The sequence below is a fragment of the Lampris incognitus genome, chromosome 3, assembly GCF_029633865.1.
Source record: "Lampris incognitus isolate fLamInc1 chromosome 3, fLamInc1.hap2, whole genome shotgun sequence".
NCBI lineage: Eukaryota > Metazoa > Chordata > Actinopteri > Lampriformes > Lampridae > Lampris > Lampris incognitus.
The window spans coordinates 22035251-22057842 of NC_079213.1; the positions used below are offsets into that span (position 1 = coordinate 22035251).

General features: G+C 42.8%; 1 protein-coding gene across 1 annotated transcript in view; it reads left to right on the top strand.

The window, feature by feature from the left end:
* Positions 1-22592, top strand: part of cog5 (component of oligomeric golgi complex 5) — a 108315-nt gene that overhangs the window by 4560 nt on the left and 81163 nt on the right. Inside the window, 3 exon segments of the mRNA XM_056275577.1 lie at positions 4390-4444; positions 4787-4856; positions 19024-19144. Of these exon segments, the coding sequence (XP_056131552.1) occupies positions 4390-4444; positions 4787-4856; positions 19024-19144 (246 nt within the window).

The following is a 22592-nucleotide window of genomic DNA, read 5'->3' on the forward strand; positions in this document are numbered from 1 at the left end:
CCTGTTTCATGCCATAAGCAATCATCAGCTGTCAGATTGACAGCCGGCTGGCCGAAATGACATATATATATATATATACACACACGACTGCTGGGATAGGCTCCAGCATCCCATGATCCAAATTCGGATAAGCAGCTTGGATAATGGATGGATGGAGATACATATATCTGTTTCCCTACCGTTGAGTATTTCTTTAAACAAAGTTTTTATATACACTACCGTTCAAAAGTTTGGGATCACCCAAACAATTTTGTGTTTTCCATGAAAAGTCACACTTATTCACCACCATATGTTGTGAAATGAATAGAAAATAGAGTCAAGACATTGACAAGGTTAGAAATAATGATTTGTATTTGAAATAAGATTTTTTTTACATCAAACTTTGCTTTCGTCAAAGAATCCTCCATTTGCAGCAATTACAGCATTGCAGACCTTTGGCATTCTAGCTGTTAATTTGTTGAAGTAATCTGGAGAAATTGCACCCCACGCTTCCAGAAGCAGCTCCCACAAGTTGGATTGGTTGGATGGGCACTTCTTGCGTACCATACGGTCAAGCTGCTCCCACAACAGCTCAATGGGGTTCAGATCTGGTGACTGCGCTGGCCACTCCATTACCGATAGAATACCAGCTGCCTGCTTCTGCTCTAAATAGTTCTTGCACAATTTGGAGGTGTGTTTAGGGTCATTGTCCTGTTGTAGGATGAAATTGGCTCCAATCAAGCGCTGTCCACTGGGTATGGCATGGCGTTGCAAAATGGAGTGATAGCCTTCCTTATTCAGAATCCCTTTTACCCTGTACAAATCTCCCACCTTACCAGCACCAAAGCAACCCCAGACCATCACATTACCTCCACCATGCTTAACAGATGGCATCAGGCATTCTTCCAGCATCTTTTCATTTGTTCTGCGTCTCACAAACGTTCTTCTTTGTGATCCAAACACCTCAAACTTGGATTCATCCGTCCACAACACTTTTTTCCAGTCTTCCTCTGTCCAATGTCTGTGTTCTTTTGCCCATCTTAATCTTTTTCTTTTATTGGTCAGTCTCAGATATGGCTTTTTCTTTGCCACTCTGCCCTGAAGCCCAGAATCCCGCAGCCGCCTCTTCACTGTAGATGTTGACACTGGTGTTTTGCGGGTACTATTTAATGAAGATGCCAGTTGGGGACCTGTGAGGCGTCTGTTTCTCAAACTAGAGACTCTAATGTACTTATCTTCTTGCTCAGTTGTGCAACGCGGCCTCCCACTTCTTTTTCTACTCTGGTTAGAGCCTGTTTGTGCTGTCCTCTGAAGGGAGTAGTACACACCGGTGTAGGAAATCTTCAATTTCTTAGCAATTTCTCGCATGGAATAGCCTTCATTTCTAAGAACAAGAATAGACTGTCGAGTTTCAGATGAAAGTTCTCTTCTTCTGGCCATTTTGAGCGTTTAATTGACCCCACAAATGTGATGCTCCAGAAACTCAATCTACTCAAAGGAAGGTCAGTTTTGTAGCTTCTGTAACGAGCTAAACTGTTTTCAGATGTGTGAACATGATTGCACAAGGGTTTTCTAATCATCAATTAGCCTTCTGAGCCAATGAGCAAACACATTGTACCATTAGAACACTGGAGTGATAGTTGCTTGAAATGGGCCTCTATACACCTATGTATATATTGCACCAAAAACCAGACATTTGCAGCTAGAATAGTCATTTACCACATTAGCAATGTATAGAGTGTATTTCTTTAAAGTTAAGACTAGTTTAAAGTTATCTTCATTGAACAGTACAGTGCTTTTCCTTCAAAAATATGGACATTTCAATGTGATCCCAAACTTTTGAACGGTAGTGTATATATATATATATTTTTTTATATATATATATATATATATATATATGTTGAGCACTTTCTCTACCATTGAGTGTTTCTTTTAACAGTTATATTAAGTATACACACACACACACACACACACAAAGAATAACTCTTTATATATACAACTGTCGCAACTACAGAGGTATAAAGTTGATCAGCCACAGCATGAAGATAGTATGTGAAAGAGTAATAGAAGCTAGGTTAAGAGGAGAGGTAACAGTATGGTTTCATGCCACGAAAGAGCACTACAGATGCGATGTTTGCTTTGAGAATGTTAATGGAGAAGTATAGAGAAGGCCAGAAGGAATTACATTGTGTCTTTGTATATTTAGAGAAAGCAAATGACAGGGTGCCGAGAGAGGAGGTGTGGTATTGTTTGAGGAAGTCGGGAGTTGCAGAGAAGTATGTAGGAGTGGTGCAGAATATGTATGAGGGAAGTGTGAGAGTGGTGAAGTGTGCAGTTGGAATGACAGATGGGTTCAAGGTGGAGGTGGGATTACACCAAGGATCGGCTCTGAGCCCTTTCTTGTTTGCAGTGGTGATGGACAGGTTGACAGACGAGATCAGGCAGGAGTCTCTGTGGACTATGATGTTTGCGGATGACATTGTGATTTGTAGCGAGAGTAGGGAGCAGGTTGAGGAGAGCCTGGAGAGGTGGAGGTATACACTGGAGAGAAGAGGAATGAAATTCAGTAGGAGCAAGACGGAATACATATGCGTGAATGAGAGGGAGGACAGCGGAATGGTGAGGATGCGAGGAGTAGAGGGGATGAAGACGTGTGAGTTTATTAAATACTTGGGGTCAACTGTTCAAAGTAACGGCAAGTGCGGAAGAGAGGTGAAGAAGAGTGTGCAGGCAGGGTGGAGTGGGTGGAGAAGAGTGTTAGGAGTGATTTGCGACAGAAGGGTACCAGCAAGAGTTAAAGGGAAGGTTTACAAGATGGTAGTGAGACCAGCTATGTTATATGGTTTGGAGACAGTGGCACTGATGAAAAGACAGGAGGCAGAGCTGGAGGTGGCAGAGTTGAAGATGTTAAGATTTTCATTGGGAGTGACAAAGAAAGACACGATTAGGAACGAGTATATTAGAGGGACAGCTCAGGTTGGACGGTTTGGAGACAAAGCAAGAGAGGCAACATTGAGATGGTTTGAGCATGTGCGGAGGAGAGATGCTGGGTATATTGTGAGAAGGATGCTGAATATGGAGCTGCCAGGGAAGAGGAAAAGAGGAAGGCCAAAGAGGTGGTTTATGGATGTGGTGAGAGAGGACATGCAGGTAGCTGGTGTGACAGAGGAAGATGCAGATGACAGGAAGAGATGGAAATGGAAGATCTGTTGTGGCGACCCCTAACGGGAGCAGCTGAAAATAGGAGTAGATGTGTGTGTGTGTGTGTGTATATATATATATATATATATATATATATATATATATATATATATATATATATATATATATATATATATATATATATATTTATATATAGTTATTCTTTACGTGTGTCTTACTCCATTATATTACCCTGTGTACTAGTACAAAGAAAATTATTACAAGTGGAAATTGAGATAAAAATGTTCCTACTTTTTGTCATTCTCATTGAATACAGTGTAAAGTGTTCAAATGTCTGTCTGTCAGTCTGCACATCGCTTTGTTACTCCTTTGTAAGCTAATGATTTACAGTCTGAAAGTATTTTATTGGTAGCACTTTTACATAGCTTTGAACACATCAATGTTCAGGTCGTTTTGAGGTAGGGTGTCTGCTTCATCTCCAGTGAACACCATCACTCTCCGGTGTTTTGCTTGTTCCAAAAACCGACCACTAGATGGTGGTATAGACTAATGGTTGAATTGCACCACTTTGCACCAGTTGACAGGATGGTTTCTTAGCAGTGGCGCAGTGGTTAGCGCGGTCGCCTTAAAGCAAGAAGGTCCTGGATTCGAGCCCTGTGGTAGTCCAACCTTGGGGGTCGTCCCGGGTCAAGTCAATTTTATTTGTAGCCCAATAACACAAATTACAAATTTGCCTCAGTGGGCTCAACAGCAACACAACATCCTGTCCTTAGACCCTCTCATTGGATAAGGAACAACTCCCTAAAAAAACCTTTAACAGGGAGAAAAAATAGGAAGAAACCTCAGGGAGCGAAACAGAGGAGGGATCTCTCTCCCAAGACGGGTCGTCCTCTGTGTGGAGTTTGCATGTTCTCCCTGTGTCTGCGTGGGTTTCCTCCGGGTGTTCCGGTTTCCTCCCACAGTCCAAAGACATGTAGGTCAGGTGAATCAGCCATATTAAATTGTCCCATGAATGTGTCAGCCCTGTGATGGACTGGCGGCCTGTTCAGGGTGTCTTGCCGCCTGCCGCCCAATGCCTACTGGGATGGGCTCCAGCATCCCCCGCAACCCCGATTAGGATAAGCGGCTTGGATAATGGATGGATGGATGGTTCTTCAGCATCCAGAGTAAAAGTATTTGTATGTGTGTGTGTGTATTATAAAGCCTAAATTGAGCAGTTTGTTGCTCTATGAATATGTTTTCTTCCAGGGGTCCTTCAGATGATGCAGACAAGGATCAGCGCTCTGCAAGGAGCTGTGGACAGGTAAATACATTTTTCATGAAATCTATTATTAATAACAACAATGATAATGTTAATCAAACAATCACACATTGACATTCATGTTGGGACAAACACAGCCCTGTACTGATGGCTCCTTAGCAGTTCCACTGGAGAAAATTAGGATTAATTATCCCATCCGGAAAAAAGCAGAAACTGATAAAAAAAAAATACAAATCCACATCTGATCTATAGAAGGGAATTCATCTAATAGATACTATAATCATCTTATGTAGAGTGAGTCGGGATTTTGGGGGTGTCGGGGTGTCATTTGTTGCTTTGCTATTTTGGAAACTTCTCAAAATGTGCGTTTGTTTTCTCAATCAGGATAAGGACAAAGATTGTTGATCCATATAATAAGATCGTGGCCAGGACTACCCAGCTTGCCAGATTGCAGGTAAGTCTCTCCTCAGCATACTTAATGATGATGTTATATGGTATTATGTCGCTGGGCTTCAGGGAGAATATGCTCTCTTGAGTCTATGTGACTGTCACACAGACCTGATTTTGAGCGGTATGCGGGATCTTGTTTAATTGTTTGTGTCTTAGTTCATGCCGGACAGAAGGATCATCATTTACTAACCTATTTTTAGAATAACATTTTTACATTAGTATTTCCACCTATTGAAGACCCTTTCTAGTGATGTTCAATCGCTAGAAACAGTCACTTGAGAAAGCTCCTTTAATGTACAAAAAAAAATCCATATCAAATCTATTATTTTGGTAAAAGATCTTTGATACATTGATGGAAAGTCAAAAACCGGAGGGCAACGCCTATAAATTGGATAGATAAATAGATTATTAGCCACACGACCAAGGCCGGTGGAATTTGTTTTCGGTACGATATGTAAAAACTATGCTGCACAATACATAACATGGACAACAACAATACACTTCACATATTATCACGAAACAATACAGTGACACAGAACATATTACACACAACAGCATACAATAGGTGAATGGTATGTATGTGTACGTATGCCAGTAGTGTGTGAGGAGGGGACTAGAGTAGTCATTCCCAGAGACTGGGTTGCGACACAAAGGTGGGTTGCATGAGATTTTGATAGGGTCGCCAAATAAAATCTCCTGCGATGGGGTGCCAAATAAAATTTGCTGAATTTCTTCCATAGTCTTTCAAGATTTATATCTGCAGTACACCTGTGAGCCACATAAGAGAGCTCGTTGGTATTCCGATACACTCAACGGTTTCTGCCAGAAATAGACCGAACGCTGCACCCGATATGCGCGTCGCAATCTCCTCTTGTGGACTGGAATGCAATACTAAAAAGCAAACAGGCCCACTTATCACATTAGGAAGGTGTAAGTAAAACTTAATATGCACAACTGTATATTTGGAGTAGACCTAAAAAGGTAATAATCAGGGTAAGTAAATAGCACATAATGGGCCTAATGAGATTTGACCTGGAACAGACCTGATGGATTAATGAATTTGTTGTGGACTGTTTGATAACATCTTAAACACAAGCCTACTTGTTATGGTAATAGGCATGAGTATTTCAAAAAACTTTCAACAAGGAGCATGTTTTTGATGGTACTTGTACTGAATGTTTGTGTTGTTCTGATATTGTACTTATAACAATGAATCTAATATGAAAGGCGAACATTCTGTTTTACTGATGAGAGGAAAAAAAGAGCTTGTTAACGCCACCTAAATGCATTTATTTTGTCTCATTTATAAAGCATTTAACATGTGTTTGTTTTCAACAACACATATATTAAACGAAATTGTGATTTATTAAATGTATATATCTTCGAAATGGCTGGTTTACCTATTCAAGATAATATAAGGTGATGCGGAAATGGCAGTAAAAATGGTCAGCAAAGTTAATTTATGCACAAATTCACTCTTCTCGCGATTTACAGATAAGGCCTATGGTGAATTGGGTCACGATGGTTTGTCATTTTGGGTTCCTAGGAAAAAAAAGTTTGGGAAACCCTGGACTAGAGGAAGGAATTCAGAGTCTTGATAGCTAGGGGAGAAAGCTGTGAAATACAGAACACCCTACATATATTATATAGCAATGTAAAATGGATCTCGATGCACAGCCCATCAATCAAGGGGAAATAAATAAATTGACAGTGCACAGACCTGTGCCAACCTCAGTGAGAAAAAAGACAATAACTTATATAGGCTGGTGGGCCAACTGTTGTGACTGTGTAACAATTGGTGTGACTGTAGTTGCTTAGTGCTAATGCTTGTTCCGTAAACGAACACAGCTTTGCAAGATTCAAAGCTAGTTCACTGAGAACTACATTAAACTACCTGCGGTTATATACCTGCAAACTCGTCGCCTTTCAGCAACAACCACCGTTCTTAGTGTCAACCAGGTCATACATGTGTATCGTGTAGATCAGAGAGTTTTTATAAAAGGATTGGGGGGGGGGGGTGACTGAGTGAGGAGAGAATGACTGCAATTGCGCAGATCTGTCCTTGCAATGAGATTGTCCTTCCCGCCGATCCAGGCTAGCATCAACTTTGTTGGATTGTCCAATCTATAGTTTATATTAGCGCCCAATGGGGACATGAGGGATTGCTGCGTGTTCTGTTTTACTGAGACCTGGCTGACGTCGAACATCCCGGACAGGGCCATATGGCTTCTCTACACCGACTGGACCGCTTGCGTGAAATGACCTGCAAGGTGAAAGGTGGGGGAGTATGTTTTCTGGTTAACAACTCGTGGCACACCGATGTGGAAGTAATCTCCCAGTCCTGTTTGCTGGTGGTGAAACATCTTGCCATCAAGTGTCGACCATTTTATCTACCAAGGGAATTCCCCTCCGCCCCGTTAACTGTTGTTTACCTTCCACCGCAAGCCAACGCTACAGTAGCTCTAGAAGAGCTCTATGGTGCAATCAGCAGCTATGAGAATCAGCTTCCACAGGCTGTTTCCATTGTGGCGGGGGACTTCAACCACTGCAGCTTCAAATTGGTGCTACCTAAATACTTCCAGTGTGTCTGCTGTCCAACCAGGGGTGAAAAGATCTTGGATCACTGCTACTTCACTATCATGGGAGCATACATGTCTGTTCCACCGCTTCATTTTGGGAAATCGGACCATTCATCCGCGCTCTTTCTACCTGTTTACAAGCAGAAAGTTAAGCGCAAGAAACCCACTTTGAGAACGGTACAGTGCTGGTTGGCAGAAAATGAGCTCAAACTTCAGGGTTGTCTTTTTATGCAACGGACTGGTTGGTTTTTAAGAACCCCCTGAACTTGAACGAACATGCCGATAGTTACTGACTGTTAAATTCTGTGTGGACACCTGTATTCCCACCCGTAACATCCGCTGCTATCCGAATCAGAAACCTTGGATCAATAGCGACACTTGGCTGAGACTAAAAGAAAGGACTGCCGCTTTTAAAGCCAGGGATAATGAGTATTTAAAGGTCAGTGTAATGAAAAGTAGGCGCCTTACATTCAGCGTTTTATTATTTTGTGGGATTTCTTATTTGTTTGTATTATTCATTATTTCCTTACATATATAATTTTTAAGAGGTGAGAGAGCTAGGGCACGTGCATTTCATTGCATTGAAGGTACATGGTACTTTTTATATGTATATAAGTGAAACTTGAACTTGAGTTTTAGTCATTTCTGTGGGATTTCTTTGGGCCAGTCGGAACTTGGATCTCGTCTGCAACATTATGTCCGCTTGAAGACACCCTTTACCTCAGCCTTGGCGAATGTGTCTACCAAAACTTGAGGGAAGCTTTTATTTTTGTAGCAGACTTTAAAATGCGTCATTACTCTGGTCATGTTTGGACTTAATAGGTTTGGAGTCAACAGTGCGTCGCTTTATTTGCTCAGGCTAAAGTCAATTATGCGAGAATGATTGACCATGGCATGAGAGAGTTTGCCGTGAGTGGAGTTTGATTACCTGTAGCCTGAGCAAGTATGGAAGCATCCGTGCTATTTTTATGGCAATTAGATGAAAAAACCCCAACATATTTCTGATATAAGACATTTAAAAATGGGTCAAATTTGACCCATGGACAGCAGGTGGGTTAAGTGCCAGCCATGCACAAGTGCTGCTAAGGCAAGATGAGGCACGGCTGAGCAGGAAGAGCTGAAGCAGCGCAAACGTGTATGCGAAATGCTTGTCTAGGCGAAGAGACTTAAACAAGCATGAAACCGTCCAGACCCATGACACACCTGTGCTGCACGTGTAGGTGCAGCAAGGCAGTTTTCAGTGAGAAGGGGGGGGGGCAACAGCAGATGTCCCTCTCAGGTTGTCCATGAGTGAGTGACCACAATTTGCCATGCATAGCCCATGGTGGCAGTTGCGTGCGCATCCTAGCAAGTGTCCCTATCCTAGCGACCCTCAGATTGTCCATGAATGAGTGACCGCAATTTGCTATGCATAGCCCACGGCGGCAGTTGCGCACGCACTGTGGGAAAAATAAAAAGAAAGAAAAGTGTGATGTGTGTTCTCCCTCCTCCTCTCTCTTGCCTGTAATTAGACATTGTGGTTACATGTTGAAATAATCGTAATTCATTCAAACTTATCAGAATAAACTTTATTGGCCAAGTGTGCTTTTGCATACAATGAATTTGACTCCAGTTTACAGTAGCTTCAAGGACTTGCATATATCACTCAAAAACAAAAAGGCAACAAAAAGGAAAAAAAAATGGAATAATAGACAGAATATTGGAAGTATGTATGCACAACAAGGTATGTCAAAACTATACAGTGTTATGAGTAATTTATAAATTGTTATACTTGTATATATGCTAATATTACATACTAATATTATATATACTATTTATTATATAATTATATATTATATACTTATGTTACTCTTACATGTAATAATTTATAACCAGTATAAAGCAGTTGTACATTTGTATTGCACATCTGATTCAAAAAGAGAGTGCACATCAGAGAGATATAAATGAGACATCTTGACTAGAGGGGGCTATTTACAAAGTGTCAAAAAAGACGTGCATGTTAGGGTTACTACTTCTGCCTTTGCCCCTGAGCAAGGCAATGGAAAGAATAACTGGAGTTGGTCCCCGGGCGCTGCAGCTGCCACCTGCTCCCTGCTCCTATACGATCGGATGGGTTAAATGCAGAAGACAAATTTCATTGTAACCTGTACAATGACAAAATAAAGTGGCGTTCTTTGTTTTTCTTTCTTCGTCATGTGTGCATAACAAGTGTCCATTATTGCACCATGCTGTTAAGTGTTCATGAGAGAGATGGTCTGTGGGGAAAAAACTGTTGCTGTGCCTGGTGGTTTTGGTGCACATTGCTCTGTAGCGCTTGCCAGAGGGTAGGAGCTCAAACAGACTGTTCTGGGTGTGTGTGGGGGTGGGGGGGGGTTGGTGCTGATTCTGCCCGCCCGTTTCTGGGCTCTAGAGGTGTACAAGTCCTGCAGGGCGGGCAGGGGAGCGCCAATGATTTTTTTTCGCTGCTGACCTTATTGTTCGCTGCAGTCTATTCCTGTCCTGCTTTGTGGCTGCTCCGAACCAGACCGCGATGGATGTGCGCAGGACAGATTCGATGATTGCGGTGTAGAACCGACTCCTCAGCTTCTGTGGCAGACCAAACTTCCTCAGTTGCCACAGAAACTACATCCTCTGCTGGGCATTTTTGAGGATAGAGGTGATGTTGGTCTCTCAGTTCAGGTCTTTGGAAATGGTAGTTCCCAGAAACTTGAAGGTCTCCCCGGTTGACGCAGGGCTCTTGGATATTGTGAGGGGGAGCAGTGCTGAGGTTTGTCTCCTCAAGTCCACTGTCATCTCCACAGTCTCGAGCGTGTTCGGCTCCAAGTTGTTCTGACTGCACGAGAGCACCAGCCGCTCAACCTATGTGTTTGTGTTATGTGTTTATCAAAACAAGATATTGTTTTCTCATTGTATTCTGATTTCAAAACGCTCCAAAAGGCTTCATTTGTGTATTAACATCGCTCAAATTTTCTTCCAGGGGAGAATGCCCCCAGACACCCACCCCCCTTCATTGACCTTGTTCTGTTTGGCAGAGAATATAAAGATTTTATTTGTTTTATTTTTTTTATCACTTTCACCTAAATGCCCACAGTCGACTGAAATGACTAGACATATGTGAATTGCTTTTAATACTGTTAACAACTGTTGTCAGTCCCGGCAACAGAGAAAAGTAACTTTTTTTATAGGCGAGCCCTGACAATCGTTACTTCAACAACGGATTCATATTGAATAGTTCAATATTATGTAGGTTTATATGTTAAGACTACCATGAAATGATATGCTTATTTACTGTATATTTTAATGACACTTGTAATTCGGTTCAATCGATATGACTTAATTGTAACCCGATAGCACAGCCTATTATTTATAATAAAAACTGTCTATAAGGGAAACCGTATGCTGCATCACCTTTCACAGAGTACTCAAGCCAGGGTCTGTTTTGGTACCATGCACTGACAAAGTGCATTTATTCCCTGAGAAGATCTGAACTGGAAAACTATCCTGAGTACCTATTTGGGTTTAGCCATGTCTATGCACATCTCACATCTGTGGTTGACTTAGATCAGTGTTTCCCAACCCAGTCCTCAAGGAACCTCTATCCTGCAGATTTTCTTTGCAACCCTGAATAGGTACCTGTTTGTAGTTATTCAACCAATCAGCAATGAATTATGTTAGATGTTGCACACCTTGCATAATTAAGTGCTGTGAGATGATTGGTTGACTAAGTACAAGCAGGGCTACCTATGCAGGGTTACAATGAAAATCTGCAGGATAGGGGTTCCTTGAGGACTGGGTTGGGAAACGCTGACTTAGATCATGCAGCGTCAGTGTAAAAGAATATGTATTCAGGTATGAGTCTTAAAAGTAAAGGAGAAGTAGGTTATATTTCAAGTCAATAAATCATTCACTACTTATATCAGCACAGGAGAACTGGAGGAACACTGGATGAACCAAAAATAAGAACCTCTGTCTTTAATTTCAAAATATAATAAAGCTGGGTAAATCATTTAGGCTCGCACATGCACGACTTACATCTATGGTTGACTCAGATCGGGCAGAGACATGATCAGAAGTTATTAAAATAATTTTGATAATCCAAAAAATGTGAGTTATAAAGGAATAACTTCCTCTAGGTTGCATATTGAGTTTGATGTGTTCCATATTTTTGTCGCTGCCCGATAGTCGCGTCTAGATGGTAACCCTAGATTTGTGAAACTCGCACACTCTCGAACATGTGCACTTGACTCAGCACAGTAGTGCTTATCAAAGAAAGTGGGTCAGCACAAAGGGTTAAGGTGAGTGGTTAAGGGTTGGGATGGGGTGTAGGGCTATGGCCACAATGAGAAACAACACGATACATAATGACAAACAAAGCGCAGATTGAAGAAACAGCGTGTAAAAAAAAATCCTGCAAGAGTTTCGTAAATCTAGGGTTACCATCTAGACACGAGCCTGCCTGATCTAAGTCAGCAGTAGATGTGAGCTGCGCATGCGTGAGTGTTAACGGTTTACCCAGCTTTATTATATTGTGAAAATATAGACAGGGTTAGGGTCAGACCAAAATGGTTGCACAGCAACCACTTTTTGGAAAGTGCAAGTTCATATTAGACTTGGTCGCATTCATGTGAGGGTCTGCCTAGGAGGCTGCACATCCACAGACTGACAGGCAAAACGTTTTTATTAGGTTGACTTTTTTTAGCTTGAGTGCTGCATATTAACCCCCCCCCCATATTTCCCATTCAATCGATTTGGGCCTTGCATAAAAGTCTTACAACGGCTGGAAAAAAAAACTTTTTTTCTGGCCATGTCTGCGTGTATTTGTCTGCCGGAAATCTCGCATACTATTGGGCCTGTCAGCCTAATAATTTATATACACAGTTATGACTGTATGATTGAGGACTTGTTTTTCCCTGTTAAAGTTTTTTTTTTTAGGAAGTTGTTCCTTATCTGATACGAGGGATGTTGGACAGGATGTTGTGTTGCTGTAAAGCCCCTTGAGGCAAATGTGTAGTTTTTGATATTGAATGAATGAATAATTGAATGCCTTTATTTGTCATTGCACAGCTGTACAACGAAATTAAGTGCAACTCCCCAGTGGTACAAAATAAAAAATAAAATTTGTACAAATAGTCAAAATACAAATGGAGTGTAAAATGTAAAAACAAGTGTAATATCTATTACACTAGATAAATAGTCTGTGTATTGCACTAACCCGAGTCAGCATATTTTTATTGCACATGCCAGATGTACAGGTGTTATTGCACAGTTTCAGGATATTATTGCAACCTTAGAGTTAGCTAAGAGTTCAGTTCTTTAATGGCACTTGGGTAGAAACTGTTCAAAAGTCTCGAAGTACGGGTCTTGAAAGACCTATAGCGCCTCCCAGAGGGCAGCAGAGTGAAAAGGTGGTTGCCTGGGTGAGATGAGTCCTTGATTGTGTTTGTGGTCCGGTGTAGGCAGCGGGATCTGTATATGTCCTCAAGTGACAGTAGCTGTGTACAAGTGGTTTTCTGTGCTGACTTAATCGTTCTCTGCAAAGCTTTCTTATCAGCCACAGTGCAACTGGCATGCAACACTAAGATTCCATAAGTGAGTATGCTTTCTATGGAGCAGTAATAGAAGGACACCAGCAGCGGCTGGTCAGATGGGCTATACAAGTGAAATTGGCTTGACCTCTCTTGAGTCTGGTGATTCAGAACCTTTGAAAAACCTGTTTTATACCACGGTTGAGTGCTAACTCCTCAGCTGGTTTTTCACTTAGGTCTGAGCACCAGAGAAGGGGGAGATATACCTGACAGAGATCTGCACTGTACTGAGTGCACTCTTCTAGTTTTGCACTGAGTTCCATCCTACTTTCCTGTCCTTGCTTGCTGACCACTGGTGAATCAAATCCTCAGGCATGGCTTTCCCTAAAGACTCCTAAGGTTTGCCAACATCATGTCACTGGACAGTAGGGATGTGACTCTCCATCACTGAGTGTGATGCACAGCTCGATGCATTGCCACTGATCCGGTACATTAAAGATACATATTAAGCAACTACCAGTGCGATAAGATATAAAATTAATCTCTATTGCGATGTGCTGCGATTCTACACAATGTGATTCGACGCGATGCAAAAGAACGATGCTATTCGGTTCACTATGGTACAGAGTTTGATTTTATTTCTTATGCATACGGCAAATCGTGAATTAACTAAAAAAGCACCAGTTTTACTTTAAACATTTGTTCCTCTTGTGCTGCAACTCAGTAAGCATCTCATTTATGTTGTTTCTTTTTGACCTCTATGCCTTTATTATTCAGAAATGAGACCAATAATTTGATATTTAGATTGATTCCTCCTCTCAAAACTATTTCTCCACCGCTCTCTCGCATCTCCACTGCTGTCAGTGGCCACACTTTGGCCTCTGTACAGAGCAGTGGAGATGAGAGCACGTGCTTGAGAAAAAGTTGAGAGGAGGAATCAATCTAAATATCAAATTATTGGTCTCATTTCTGAATAATAAAGCCATAGGGCCTCTACTTGTTATGTATGAATAAATTGGATTTTACAGATGCAAAGATGTTCGAAATGATGCATCTAGAGTCCATCTTAAATTGTATCTAGTGCAACCCCCCCCACTTTTTTTCTCCCCAATTGTACATGGCCAATTACCCCACTCTTCCGAGCCATCCCAGTCACTGCTCCACCCTCTCTGCCGATCCAGGGAGGGCTGCAGACTACCACATGCCTCCTCTGATACATGTGGAGTTGCCAGCCGCTTCTTGTCACCTGACAGTGAAGAGTTTCACCAGGGGGACGCAGCATGTGGGAGGACACACTATTCTGCCCAGTTCCCCCTCCCCCCCGAACAAGTGCCCCGACTGACCAGAGGAGGTGCTAGTGCAGTGACCAGGACACATACCCACATCCGGCTTCCCACCAGCAGACACAGCATAGTGTGTCTGTAGGGACGCCTGACCAAGCCAAAGGTAACACGGGGATTCGAACTGGCGATCCCCGTGTTGGTAGGCAATGGAATAGACCGCTACGCTACCCGGACGCCCCGTGGTACACATTTTGTTAATCGGGGCACTCACCTCGTTAACGTTTATGCCAGTGAACTGATGTGAATCGGTGAATCTTGCCATCCCTACTGGACAGTGACACCAACTCTCAGAATTTCGTGCTCATGCCACTAGTGTTGCTCTTCTGCTGTATCCCACTGGGAAACCTGCCAATGCAACAGGCGTACTGCACAGACATCCCAAAAGAAGCCAGATGCTATTTTGCTTAGATGTTTATTTTCCTCGAGGAAGCATTCTTTGATACATAATGTAATGTTCCCAAAGCCTCAGCATAATAAACAGCCAATTAGAGGAGAGGCTGAAAATCTACAGCCATGGCATTTGTCATTTCTGGGACCATGGGATTGCTGTGCACAGCCGCAGGCATGCATGTGCAGCTTAGTGGTTGCACTGGAGTGCTAGTCCTCTATTTGTATTGAGGCGAAGGACGTAATGATTAAATATTGATGAAACGCGCTGTAAAAAGGTCACTGTGATTGTAAGGTCCCTCTCTTGGGCTTATTGTGCCATGGATTGTGAATTTTACATCGTATATACACACTAGTGTGTGTTTGTGTGAGAGCATGTGCACGTATGCCCTTGCCTCTTTACTCGTCAATGTGGTCATGGCGGTTTCCATGTTTTTTTGAAGAGGGCATAATGTTCCTGCGTGTGTGTGTGTGTGGGTGGGTGTGTGTGTGTGTGTGTGTGTGTGTGTGTGTGTGTGTGTGTGTGTGTGTGTGTGTGTGTGTGTGTGTGTGTGTGTGTGTGTGTGTGTGTGTACTCCACACCAACAGGGTGTGGCCTTCCCCAGAGTCCCCCTTCATGTCACCCAAACAATGGCCGCTTCTCCATCCACCTTAGATAAAGCTACTGTTTATGTCCATTTCAAAAGGTCTCTAGACTTTTCTCTCACCTGAGCTCAGTGGTGGGATGAACTTCCGTTTTCCATCAGAGCTACAGACTCGCTTGCTTCGTTTAAGAAAGGCTTTCAAACATAATTTTTTCATGCTTCTCTTAATACATACATTGTCTTATACAGATTTGTGGCATTGTCCGGCCCAATTGAATTGAATCCCCCACGTCAGTCGTTGTTGGTGGTGTAGCTATTGCACACATACACCATTTGCACTGTGGCATGCAGTCTTAGCTCTGATATGATTATTATTCATTGCTCTAAGGTGACAATAGGTGGACACGTGATTATATATCTCCTACTGGCTGACACTTCTGTAAAGTGATTTGGACAAAAGCTCTGCTGGATGAGAAAATGTCAAAAAAATGCAAACCAGTCGAAAGAACATGTAAAGGCAAGAAGATATCAAGTAGTCATGTGATCACATCAGGACACAGTAATGGAAAGCTAGTCAGGCAAGTGTTTTTTTTTCTCATCTGTGCTAGGACCAGTCATCATGCTGACCTCTCTTTGTCCTTCAGACTAAAAGAAGCTGCACTGTGCTCTTCCTTCCTTTCTATCACTTCATCTCTTCCTATATGATATACTTTTATAAGGACTTGTGGTCTTGGTTTCAGTCCCCTCTGTCTGTCTGTCTGTCTCTCTCTGTCTGTCTGTCTGTCTGTCTGTCTGTCTGTCTGTCTGTCTGTCTCTCTTTCTCTGTCTGTCTGTCTCTCTTTCTTGCTCGCTGTCTGTCTGTCTCTCTTTCTTTCTCTCTGTCTGTCTCTCTCTGTCTGTCTGTCTTTTTGTCTGTCTGTCTGTCTGTCTGTCTGTCTGTTTCTCTCTTTGTCTGCCTCTTTCTCTCTGTCTGTCTGTCTGTCTATCTGTCTATCTGTCTGTCTGTCTGTCTGTCTGTCTGTCTGTCTGTTATTCTCATGTGTAACACTGTAAGATGGGTGTCTGTGTTCTGTTCATTAAGAGTCGCTCTACACTGGGTCTCGTTTCCCTAAAAGTGACTGATGTTTTAAATCACAAGCCATTTTGTTTCAGCGCGTACATAGAGACACAGGAATAAAACCAGCATGGCAGAAGAAATATGGCTGGATAACATAATTATGCATAGCAACTGTCAAGCACGAGTGTCCCTTGTCTGCGAATAGGAGAAAGTTTGGGGATGGGAACTGTCCTTTAAGAGTGTTTAGATCACATGTCTGAACCTGCCTGTTATATAATGGAATTATGAGCGGGCTACGTTTCTGGTTTGTATCTCTGACAAAATTTTGTAACTCGGGATTTCTATGAGGTCATTTCTGGTTTTGAAAAGAAACCTGGTGTCACTTTTGAACCCACCGAGGGGATGAAAGAGGCTCCCCCGTAGTGGCCATGGTTTGAAAAAGTCCTTTTGTTAAACAGTAATGTGACATTAAGGTGAGGGAGGGGAATTCTGTTTTGGCTCATAATAATGCTTATGGAGCAAGTAAGGATTCAGTTTTGCATAAATTTATAAATTAGTGGTCTCAGTAATGTACCGAGATTTCTTTCTTGCCAATAAGCAACATTGACTAAATAATAGCCGGTAGGAAATATTAGTTTCTTGTATTTAGGGTACAAAAAAAAAGAACTTGTACCGACTGGTTAGACAGAGGGACCGAGCTGCAAAGGATGTGCAGCAAGTTAGGGCGATCAAGGATAGAGATGGAAATGTGCTGACAAGCGAGGAGAGTGTGCAAAGAAGGTGGAAGGAGTACTTTGAGGGGCTGATGAATGAAGAAAATGAGAGAGAGAGAAGTTTGGATGATGTAGGGATAGTGAATCAGGAAGTTCAGTGGATTAACAAGGAGGAAATGAGGGCAGCTATGAAGAGGATGAAGAGTGGAAAGGCGGTTGGTGCAGATGACATACCTGTGGAGGCATGGAGATGTTTAGGAGAGATGGCAGTGGAGTTTTTAACTAGATTGTTTAACACAATCTTGGAAAGTGAGAGGATGCCTGAGGAGTCTAGAAGAAGCATACTGGTACCGATTTTCAAGAACAAGGGCGATGTGCAGAACTGTAACAACTACAGAGGTATGAAGTTGATCAGCCACAGCATGAAGATTTGGGAAAGAGTAATAGAAGCTAGGTTAAGAGGAGAGGTGATGATCAGCGAGCAGCAGTATGGTTTCATGCCACGAAAGAGCACCACAGATGCGATGTTTGCTTTGAGAATGTTGATCGAGAAGTATAGAGAAGGCCAGAAATTGTTGCATTGTGTCTTTGTAGATTTAGAGAAAGCATACGACAGGGTGCCGAGAGAGGAGGTGTGGTATTGTATGAGGAAGTCAGGAGTTGCAGAGAAGTATGTAGGAGTGGTGCAGGATACGTATGAGGGAAGTGTGACAATGGTGAGGTGTGCGGTTGGAATTACAGATGGGTTCAAGGTGGAGGTGGGATTACATCAAGAATCGGCTCTAAGCCCTTTCTTCTTTGCAATGGTGATGGACAGGTTGACGGACAAGATTAGGCAGGAGTCTCCATGGACGATCATGTTCGCGGATGACATTGTGATCTGTAGTGAGAGTAGGTTGCAGGTTGAGGAGAGCCTGGAGAGGTGGAGGTATGCACTGGAGGGAAGAGGAATGAAAGTCAGTAGGAGTAAGATGGAACACCTATGCGTGAATGAGAGAGAGGACAGTGGAATGGTGAGGATGCAAGGATTGGAGGTGACAAAGGCATTTGAGTTTAAATACTTGGGGTCAACTGTCCAAAGTAACAGGGAGTGCAGGAGAGAGGTGAAGAAGAGAGTGCAGGCAGGGTGGAGTGGGTGGAGAAGAGTGTCAGGAGTGATTTGTGACAGAAAGGTACCAACAAGAGTTAAAGGGAAGGTTTACAAGAGGGTTTTGAGACCAGCTATGTTATATGGTTTGGAGACAGTGGCACTGATGAAAAGAGAGGAGGCGGAGCTGGAGGTGGCAGAGTTGAAGATGCTAAGATTTTCATTGGGAGTAACGAAGAAGGACAGGATTAGGGACGATTATATTACAGGGACCGCTCAGGTTGGAAAGTTTGGAGACAAAACAAGAGAGGCAAGATTGAGATGGCTTGGACATGTGTGGAGGAGAGATGCTGGTTATACTGGGAGAAGGATACTGAATATGGAGCTGCCAGGGAAGAGGAGAAGAGGAGGTTTATGGATGTAGTGAGGGAGGCCATGCAGGTGGCTGGTGTGACAGAGGAAGACGCAGAAGACAGGAAGAAATGGAAACGGATGATCCGATGTGGCGACCCCTAATGGGAGCAGCTGAAAGTAGTAGTAGTAGTAGGGTACAAAAAAAAAAGAAGCAAAACCTTTACAATGACAATATTAAAGCATTATCTTTACTCATCTGTTGTTTTGATGCATTTTCTTCCTCAAGTGTGGTTCTTTAAAGCTCATTTTGTATAGTGGCTTGTGTTATGGCAGCTTATCCCTTGAGCATGGCACTAATACTGCCAGGATTAGGTCTCCAATTCTCACTGAGGCCACTTGTACTGTAGTGTGATTCAGTCATTATAAATATCATCGTGTACTAGGACTAGAAAAGCACTGTAGAAATAAATTGATTTATTGATTCAAAGTAATGTCGCCGTACTCTCTCCATCACCCTTCTTTGTCCCCCTTCTCCCTCTCAGGTGGCTTGTGATTTACTGCGGAGGATCATTCGAATACTGTACCTCAGCAAAAGGCTCCAGGGCCAGCTCCAGGGGGGCAGCAGGGAAATCACCAAGGCTGCCCAAAGCCTCAATGAACTGGGTAAGGAGCTCCCGGAATATACCACTCATCCCCCTCCCCCACCCACAGGGAAGGGGTTTGTTGTCCTTTTGTGGAAGTTAATTGGCGTGGTGGATAGGCTGTCCCGTAGCATGAAGGCTGTAGACTTCATTCTCAGGACAGGTCCTTCCAAACTGTCCTCGAGCAAGGACAAGGACAAAGAAAAATTTAGATGAGCTCACATGGAAATACTAGATGATAACTATTTTGCTGAAACTGAAAACACCTTCAGTTGACAGTCAAACATTTGCGGGCTTCATCCTTTTTCGTTTTTTTCGTTACTTTTTACACAAATGGCTATGGATTTATGATTATTATTGTCATTGTTATATGTTCAGCATATTTTGTAATCCCTTAGTATGATTCATTGAAATCATGCTGATCTCCAGATCATCACACACACAAACACACCTCTCAGAAAATCTATTGGGTGTGTATGATGATCACTGAATAAGAACGTTTGTATTCAGTTGATCCTTTATCAGTAAATTTGTCTTTGCATCTGCGTACCCCCCACGTTAAAGTCAGAGGTTAAGGTTGGCTGCTGAAAAGTGTCATGCACAAGGACACTACTACTAACTACGCCACTTCTTCCGCTCCAACCGTTTGAGGGACGATATGACCTTCCATTGTCAGCACAAGCTAAGTGATAGAAGATACACAGCATGCCTCCGCCAGCAGTTATCTATCTGGCATGCTTGCCTTGGTTCTCACAAGGCATTAAGCGTGACAGAGCGGGTTCACACAAACAGTTGCTTTTCAGCGTTGTGTGTCCGCTAGTTCATGACTGCTTCTGCAACACGGCCACACATGCATTGTTAGGGTAAGTGGAGACGGTGTGTGTGTGTGTGTGTGTGTTGGTATACAAAGCATCCACCTATTACAGCGGTGGCTAACCATGTGCCATGGGGAGCCATGTGTATGCAGGTTTCCATTCCAACCCGACTCCACACCAGGTGATTTCACTGACACATTCTTCCTCTTTGGTTGAAGGGTTGCTTATCATTGAAATCACCTGGTGTGGAGCCCAGCTGGAATGAAAACCTGCATACACATGGCTCTCCATAGCACATGGTTAGCCACCCCTGACCTATTAACACACACGCACACATAAATAAGTATACACACACAAAAATTACTTTGGCTACAGAGTGCCTATGAATGGGGTCAGTGTCCTTACTGTTTCCCAGCAAAACAGTAGGTTATAGTTATACGGTGTCAGCTTCAGATCCAGGGCATTCTGGTAGACGTAATACTGACATTGCAAAAGATTACACTGGTCTTTATCAGTGGTTACCTAAGTGGGGTCTGGGATTCTCGGAAGTTTTTTAGAGGGTACACAAATGAAGACATTCAAGAATGACTATTGTAATCAGTTTTCAAGGTATGCACTGATACAGCTCCACCTGTTAGGGACTGTTATGCACTTCTGGATCATCCATAACCACAGTATTCTTGTCAGATAGGTTTGCTGGGGACAGCCTATTGTTAAATGGATGTCAATGACCTAATATATTTTTATTTTGGGGCTTGGTCGCGCTGCATGCTGGTGCAGCATGTGTTGAAATGGATGCACACAGTGTAGTAAAAGGTACAACGTCCCCTGAATAGCTGTTGTTTGGTTGATTAAGATTTTGGCTATTTAGGTGAAACACTTTGCTTTTGTTAGTAATGAAACACTCTCTTAGACAATGTGGCCTGATGTGTGTTGTACTGCGATCTACTTTTCAAGACGTCATGACTTAATCAGCCAATGAAAAAATGTTTAGGGTAACAGAAATGTTATCAAGGCAATACCAATCTGACCCTTGCCATTGGTTACCAGTAGTGGTATTGGTACTGGATGTGGAATAGAACTTCAAATGAAGATTCATAAGTAAACATAACAAAGGTAATGTACAGTGAAACTGAACAAGATTTACTTATCTAACTTACAAAATTATTCAAACCTCCAAAGCAAAGATTACGCTTCTATTTATGATCTAATCAGCAATGCAAGGTGCCTACTTGATAACCCTGCTGACTAGGGGTGTATTGGTACACAGAAATCACGGTTCAGTTCACACCACGGTTTGGACATCACGGTTCGGTACGAGTTAGATACAAGTTTGGTACAATGGGGAAAGAAAGCAACAACAAACCCTTTCTCATTTATTTTAAACAGACAGTAGTGCAAGTTGTAGTTTGTTCCACCTGGTGTCGTATAGTCCCCCCGGAGGTAGCTGGTCCAGCCCGGGTGGAATTCGCGCTTGTGAAGTTTGGTTCCATCCCGCATTACGTTCATCGATCTTTGTTTGCACATAGGCTACCGTATTCTCCATACGACTACATGCACCGTACCGTTATGTACCGTACCATGACAGTTCAGGACGAATACACGTACCGTTACACCCCTAACGCTGACAGAGTTAAACATTTACATGTTGGACATTTTTCCTAATGTAATCCACAGCAACTAACAATGAGGAAGCAGTGAAGTGAATCTTCACTGTCGTGCTAAAGGACATGTGGGTGCTGATGAACACAGTGACTGTTGTTGGGATTTTATGTGTGAGTCTTTTTTCGGGGGGGGGGGATTTTCCCCCCCTTTTTCTCTTAATTTTACTTTGCCCAATTACCCCACTCTTCCGAGCCGTCCCGGTCACTGCTCCACCCCCTCTGCCGATCTGGGGAGGGCTGCAGACTACCACATGCCTCCTCCGATACATGTGGAGTCGCCAGCTGTTTTTTTTCACCTGACAGTGAGGAGTTTCGCCAGGGGGACGTAGTGTGTGGGACGATCACGCTATTCCCCCCAGTTCCCCCTCCCCGTGAACAGGCACCCTGAACAACCAGAGGAGGGGCCAATGCAGTGACCAGGACACATACCCACATCTGGCTTCCCACCCGCAGACACGGCCAATTGTGTCTGTAGGTACACCCAACCAAGCCGGAAGCAACATCGGGATTTGAACCGGTGTTGGTAGGCAACAGAATAGACCGCCACTCCACCTGGACGCCCTATCTGTGAGTCTTTTGTTGTGGGCTACAATCTCATGCCAATACAACCCCCTCTTTCCCGTAAATGAATGGGGCCAGATGATGGATACATTAGTTCCCTATGTATTGGTCACCATTTTAACTTATACACTGAATTGACAGAAGTGAAAGACCTTTTTTACCTTCTGTTAACCTTTCATGCATTCTCTTCAAAAATTATGAAAGTCATGCTTTCACATACAAAAATATCCTGCAAATATTGCAAAAAGAATATTTGTCCAGGAAGAGAAACATAAAGCAAAGCCTGAGTGTTCATTTTAAAATTCGGGGTGATAGCAGATCTTCTACTCTATCCCTCACTTTTTCGGCTTATGCCCAGGCAGATGGGGATGACCTCCCTAAGGAAAATCATGGGAAACTTGATTCCACATGTTGATTTTCAGCCTCACTA